Source organism: Neolamprologus brichardi, chromosome 7, assembly GCF_056152115.1.
Source record: "Neolamprologus brichardi isolate AB-2024 chromosome 7, ASM5615211v1, whole genome shotgun sequence".
Classification (NCBI taxonomy): Eukaryota; Metazoa; Chordata; class Actinopteri; order Cichliformes; family Cichlidae; genus Neolamprologus; species Neolamprologus brichardi.
In genome coordinates, this window is record NC_142110.1 from 64,702,860 (window position 1) to 64,710,255 (window position 7,396).

At 41.3% G+C, this 7,396-nt stretch overlaps 1 protein-coding gene across 3 annotated transcripts in view; it reads right to left on the bottom strand.

The window, feature by feature from the left end:
- wwp2 (WW domain containing E3 ubiquitin protein ligase 2) overlaps positions 1 to 7,396 on the bottom strand; it is a 75,946-nt gene extending 68,550 nt beyond the window's left edge. For all 3 annotated transcript variants that reach the window (XM_087844132.1, XM_087844131.1, XM_087844130.1), the window contains exons 1-2: positions 7,338 to 7,396; positions 3,566 to 3,647 (exon numbers count right to left, since the gene is read on the bottom strand). In XM_087844132.1, coding sequence (XP_087700258.1) covers positions 3,566 to 3,635 — 70 coding nt within the window. In that variant the 5' untranslated portion in view covers positions 3,636 to 3,647; positions 7,338 to 7,396. The remainder of the gene's footprint in view (positions 1 to 3,565; positions 3,648 to 7,337) is intronic.

Consider the following 7,396-nt stretch of genomic DNA (forward strand, 5'->3'; position numbering starts at 1 on the left):
TGGAATTCTTGCAGGCCTGCTGAGACTCTTGCTATCGCATGTATCGGTCCTCAGAGGAGCTGATTTCTTCACACTGAATCACAAAATCACAAGATTGCAAACTGAAGAACATGCTGACTAGCAGCGTCTCGCAGAGTGCCTCTGATCAGGACTACCGACTGAAAGAACGAATGTGACAGATTAAGGTCTTGATGCATGCTCAATCATCCAGGAAAATAAATCTCCAAAAGTTGATTCTGTTCATCTGGACGTAGCGTTTTATGGGAGAAACGTTTCGTCACTCATCCAAGTGACTTCTTCAGTCTCAGCTGACTGCAGGTTTCCCCAATCTTATAAACATTTGATCATTGGTCATGAGAATTTGCATAATTATGATTAAGGAACTGACCTCACAGCCCATTGTTCCTTCAGTGGGCTGGTTTCAGTCATTATGCAAATGTGCTGTTTATAAGATTGAAACCTGCAGTCAGCTGAGACTGAAGAAGTCACTTGGATGACGAAATGTTTCTCCCAGAAAACGCTACGTCCAGATGAACAGAATCAACTTTTGGAGTGACAGATTAAGATAAAAAAAAAAAAAACAGACAGACAGAGGGGTTTCCATCTGTCCTTTTTCCTTTGCAGTGAGACCTTAGCAGATCCACACTGGCAGCAGCATGTTGATGACCTCAGATCTTCTGAACATCTGGCATAACAGATCGTGACTCATGTGAAGTTCTCTAGAAACAGGGAGGAAGTGACACGGGGAGGTGGGAGGTGTGCCAGAAATGGAAGAACTGAAGTAAGTTTCAACAGAGTGGGAGGATGTGGGAGGATGTGGGAGAGGTGGAGGAGTGGTAGACAGCCTTTGAGAGCAGATCGGTAAATAAAAAGGTGAGTCAGTGTTCATACGATCAAACCTGTGGTTATGACTCTGGTGCAGTTCAAAGACATCTAATTAAGGAAAAAAGTTCTGATTAACTTGTTTTTGTCTCTTTAAAGATAAGGTGCAAGAAAATTCATTTTATTCCCAGCAGACTCAAGTGATTCATGCAAAAACAAAAAGTGAGTCAATCACCTTATAGCTTCATGTTAAAATATTACAGCATAGTACAAAGAAAGATTTATACAGGTGGAGTTATTTGATGCGTGGACGCTAGTTTCAATCAGTAAAAAAAAGAAACAGAAGATGCTATGCCCGACTTGAAATTTTGATTCAGATCTGCCAATCAGGAAGCTCTACAGAGGTACGTCATTTCTTTATTATCCAGAAGGCAGAAGGCGTCGGCTATCCAGCAGTTCAACATGAACACAGTGACTCCACATCCATGCAGTTATCACTGAAGGCATTCAAAGCTCACACACCTGGCGCCAGTTCGTTCATACTGACGCTGTCACTGCCTACGTTTGCATTTGCACCATCTGTTTACAGGTAACGACAAAACAACATCTCTCGTTAGCAAAGCTAACTCGAAAGTTCGAGTTACGGATGGGTTTTCTTTTTCTCAGTGGTGGAGACACGGTCTTTTGTTCAATATTTATTAACAGGCACAACAGGCACGTGTGTTTGTGCATTACACAGTTTATGAATGCATGCCTGAACTCCACACACTTGTTAAATTTGCTAACGACAGGCTCTAAAACAAACTAACCTAAACATGCAGACTTCAAAACGCTCAGGTGATATATCCTTATATCAGGTCTATGATACAAACTCATATTAAAAGTTAAGAAATACTGTTACTGTGATGTTTTCATCCTTTTGACCATTTCAAGTGTTGGATGATTAAACCAAGCAGGACTCTCAGGCTTGGATTAGACTCACTGTACGACACTGTTCTCAACTAAATCGATTTTTGGAACGACATTGAATGACGTCTCAAACACATGAACTAAACCTTTTGAAAATTAACACAGAAAAAAAAATGTTTAAAAAAAAAAATCTCTGCATTGACAGTTACTATGGTAACTTATGCTGGACACATGACCAATGAAATCTCTCAACACCGAGACTGAAACAGAAAGTCTGGAGTCGTAAACAAGGTTGTGTTGCAGGTAGCACGCTCATCTGGTCACCTTAACCTCCAGTGAAAAACCACCAAAACCTCAAATCAAAATCTTTTATGTGCAATTTGAAAGTCATAGACAATGTTGCATTAAAACCCCTGCAGCTCTGCTGAAGCTGCCTCAGTCGTTAGAGATAAGAACATAAAAAGTCTATCACAGCCATCTATAGTGAATCTTTTTTGTTTCCTGACTCCTCCATTAATTAATAAAATTCGCTCAAGTGAACATGATCTATAAGCAAAAGGCTTTCTCTATTCTCCAAGCTAGTGTCAGGTCATCATTTGGCTCTGTTTCTCCTGGGTTAATGCATAAAACGAACAAAACATCACCATCTGTGGCAGATCACTGTCATTCTGCAGGTTAAAGTGCACCGTATCTATATTATTCTTGATTATCGCAAGTACAGATCAGGATTTTAAATATGCGATATTTTCAATTGCAAATCGGATCTGTGAAAATGAAAATCCATCAGTAGATGTGCATTTACATTGATGCACGCGCCAGCTGCGATGTAGGTGTTCAGCTGATGAGCTGAGAGGTGTTAGACTGCATAACTGCCTGGATGGGTCGAAATTATTATCCATTTATTTAAACCACGGAGGGAAAATGCTGCAGTGCAAGGTAAATTCATCCGACGAACCAAGGTGTGAGCTAAGTGAACTGTAAACTTTGCGGATCCTGGTCTTTACATTTTATCAAACAGTCAAACAAACTAAAAAGGAGAGAAACCTGAGGGTGTCTGGATTGTTCCCCTCATTTCCTGTTTTATTTTCTAACAGCTGTTTGTCTTCACCTTTAGTTATTTCTATTCCGCCTCTTCTCCAACAGCGAATTACACACCCACACACCTACAGGTAAAACCCCCAGTTTCCCTTTCTTTCTTGCCAGGTCACCTTTGTACTTCTGGCAGTTAACACCTCTGGGCATATCTCCGGTTTTCCAGGTAACGTTTTTCCTCTTTGTGGTTTTATTTGAGTGTTTCTCCGTTTAAATTTTTGCCTTTTGTGTTTACATTGTGCTGAACCCTGGACTGACATGAAGTTGGGGATTTTTTGGACCTAACTTTGCCATCTTGCAGTTGGATCTTCGTCTCTGTACTGAATCCTGGCAAGATGATAATACTGCATTACATTAAGAATGAAAATCCTCCCTTATCTCGCTTTATAAGTCACCGTTTATGTCAGGTAGCGACCAACGCTGCTTTTCTCAAGTCAGCAAGCTAGAAAAAAATATTTGTTTGCACAACAACAAGTACAGCCCCGCGTCACTAAACTGGCCCCTCCAAAGCTGGTCGCAGCTCATCATTCATGTTTTCACAACCAAAACAGCACTACTTCAAACAGAAAGGACATAGTCACATTATGAAATATGTTTATGGGTGATAATATATTGTCTTATGCTTGGAGAAGGGATAGCCAGATAAAGAGATAAAAAAAACAGAAGTACCTGTACCACACTTCTTCTGTTTGCGGTATCAACATTTTGTCTGTGTGAGCAATAAAGCAGAAAAGAAAATTACCTTTCAAGGTCAACTGAGACTTCTCAGTGGTCTGGGCACTGCCAGGTCTGCTCACGCTGGCAGCTGCCATGACATCACAGCTCTGTAACACAATCACAAACACACAAAATATTACAATATACTGTCACTGCCTTCCAATCAGGTGTGTGTTGGGTGATACAGCTCTTCTATGCAAAAAAATATTATGGTGGAGGTGTAACAGGGTCATAAATCACATTGTTATAATTACACAAAATGTGTCCTAAACCCCCAAACTGTTCCTTTTATACCTGACTTTTAGGACCTCCAAGCCTGTAGTTATGTTCATTATCAGTTAGAGCCCCTCCTCATTCTTTTCTTCTTCTTCTTTGGTGCAACCCTATAAATACAGTGTACCCCTTTTGCCTCTCCCCTTTTCTACAATTCCCCTGTGGGAGAGGTGGGTGTCATTTCTTTCCATCACCTTAAAACACACATATAATGCATATTTAGCCACCCTGATGTTTCTGATTGCGATTTTAGTTCAATTATTGTCATTATTAAGCCTGTTTTTGTTAGATGTTATAAGTGTGTAGTATGTGTGTATTATAAATGTGTTTTAGGCGCCATAAATGCTAGCATGAATGTATACTCCTTGCTAGCTTGGAAGTTGTGGTGGGTTGAGCTAACCCTCTTCCCCAGTGGGCAAATTATTTATTTGGAGGTCTTTCTTTCTTTTACCTTTTTTATCAGGTATGTCGGATTTCATGTTGTTGTTTTTGTTTTATCTTATGTCAAATATGTTACGTGTAAATCCATACTTTATGTTTAATGTAAAAATAAATGCCAGCCCTTTTCTACAATTCCCCTGTGGGAGAGGAGCTGGAGTGGGCAAATTATTTACTTGGAGGTCTTTCTTTCTTTTACCTTTTTTATCAGACACAACGCAGAATCACACTGGTTACAGAGGCAGAATTTTACTGCATTCGATGGTAAATCTGGAGCAAGAGGTGGATGACATAGCTTGATTTATGTGCAGTGTCTTGAACGACAATCTTGAAAGCAACGCAAGTTGTCTCGTATTATTTTAACGTCACCAGCAGAACATAACCCCTCCTTCAGACAGAAAAGCATAAAACTCCCACCACACTGCACCTCCAGTCCTTAAACACTCACTCCAGGGGAGTGATAAGTGACGTTGCCTAAGCACATTTCGCAGCATTAGAGAGCTGGGCTAACCTAATTCAACGGGGCAAAACATCATGACATGCAATCACGCATCACTTATAACTGCACAGTTACAAAACTCCCACAAGCAGAAGGGAATTCTGAGACTTTTAAATGACTGGAGAGGTCGTATCACTACATTCACCAGCAGCAGAGAGAGACGCGGGATGAACAGGACAAAGAAGCAGCAGAATACAGGTGGCGCTCCCCCACCCACAGCAACAGGTACCAGGTGGTGATAGTAACGGGTGTTTTTCCTCAAGACATGACAATTTATGCCAAAACATCTGGAAGAAAACATCCAAATGGAGTTTGTTTCAAAGCAGCTGTGCAAACATTAAGGCCAATGAGCCCGACTGATGTTTACTTTAAAAACTGTGGCGTTAGATTCAAGTCAAAAGCAGAACTCAATGATTTCCACAAATATCCACCTTCTCTTAACACAGCAAAAAGCTTATTATTGCTTTAGTTATTTTATTATTATTATTATTTTATTTTTATGGTCACATTAAAACACTTAAAAACAGACGTCACACATACTTAACTCAGCAGTCAGCTCAGATATGTTAATGACCGCCCAAGCATACACACCGACTTGTTTCAGTATTTTCTAATATAACGCTTCCCCCATTAACTGGCTCAGACTTCACTGCCATTCAGCTGTTCCCACAAAAAGGATCTCTCACTGCAGTTCTGCTGCTCTCTCCTGAACTCCACCTGGCAAAGGTAGATCTGCTGAAGGGCCACTTTAACCACAAGCTACACCCTACAGCTCACCAAGCCTACAGAGCAAACAGGGCCTGCCGTCTCCAGCTCCAGTCCAAGATAGTGGAGGTGAATCTCAATTGAGGCAGCCCATTTTATCACTTTGTTATTTATTTCTGACAAGGTACTGAAAAAATTTGAATTAGGGAAACTGCTTTTTGTAAGCACATGTACACACACACAGATTCCCCTCCATGCCACAAACAGAAATCAGTAGGACACTATATTCTGGCAGAAGCCGCGAGACACTTTAAAACTATACAAAAGGCCCACTCATGCAAAAATAATATAGAGTGAGACATCTAGACTCTTGCTGGTTAAGAGTGTGCATACTTGTTCTCCGCTCTCATCACACTGCCAGAAACACTAAATCAGAGCGCATTCACTGGGAATTCAGCTGTATTTAAACAGTATATATGAACTCAGACGTCAGGAGGGAAGATCCACAGACCCAGGCTACAGGAAGGAGTCCTCTCATATCATCATCATGAATGAACAGCTTATACAGGCACATGTTTGCACAGTTCACGGATGCTGTAATAATGTTCACTTACCCTGGTGTGATTACAAACCGTGTTCCACTATTGCAACTAAACCGGATTGTTTTCATGTACATGCAGATTGCAGGGGCTTTAACAACACTCAGGAAATTAAAGGGTGAATCACTATATTATTTATAGGCGAGATTACCTACCCCAAGTTGGAGCTTGTCTGAACTATTTTGTACACTCTCTGGCAGTGTGATTTGTAAGACACTAACTACTTATCACAACATCACCTTGAGCAAAGTCAGAGCACCCTGCTGAATTTAAAGCACCGCAAATACAATGCAGATTAAGGCTGGACTCTGCTCTGAAGGTGTGCTTATACTGATCTGTACTATATGCATCAAGGAATTAAAATTAAAAACAAAACCCCGATTCTAACACTGCTCTGCGAAGGGGACCCTCATTTTGAAGGTGACATGCTGCAGGCACTGCAACCGAAACCAAGACAAAACCCAGCCAGAGGTGACCTGGTCCGAGTCACAGTGACTAACCGGGTGTTGGATTGCCAGAATATCCACCTGAGGTCTGTCTCAAGGCTGCAGATAAACAGAGAGCTACCAAAACAAAAAGCGCACAGCATCCTCCGTCAACCTTGTGAAAGAAGCTGGAGGCTGCGCAGCGTTTCTTGGCCGCTGTGAGCTGTCTGAACTTCTCAAGAACCAAGAGAGGTTTAAATGATCCTGACAAACTATTTTATCGCTGCCGTATAAAATACCTTTGGCCGCTGCGCACATAATACAAACGCGGAAGGTGATCAAGGTTTGTATGCATCAGCGTCAACGAGAACCGGCCAAAACGCTAACGCTTCTGGTCACGTTTGCAAAATAAAATCTCCTGTTTCGTTTTGTTTGGGTTTGTTTGCGTTGAGAGTGCGGAGACAAAAAACAGCAAATTAATCATTTTATCAGCAAATAGAAACTGTCGAAGGTGAGCTTCTTCTATTGAAAAACACAAATGTATTAGAGACTCACAATTTATACATTGATCTTTAAGAATCTGAATATTTCAGTCGAACTCTGGTCACATTTATTTCGAAAGGAAAGCCAACACACTTCCGCTTTGACTCAACGAAATTCAGCTAGCTTCCCTAAAAGAAGCTAATAGCTAGCCAGCGAGCTTCTTGGTGGGATTTTATAAAAGGACATGCGGATAAAACCCGTTCTAATCACCTGACAGCAAGTAAAGCCTCACCCACAGCCTCACGGCTCTCCTCATGCCATGGTACACGTATTGACACGATAACAGTTTAGGCTTATGTGTGATCCTGGACGTACCTTTTTCAGCTGTGCTCCGCCGCTGTCGCTAGTGAACTTTCATTTCCGCCTCAGTGACA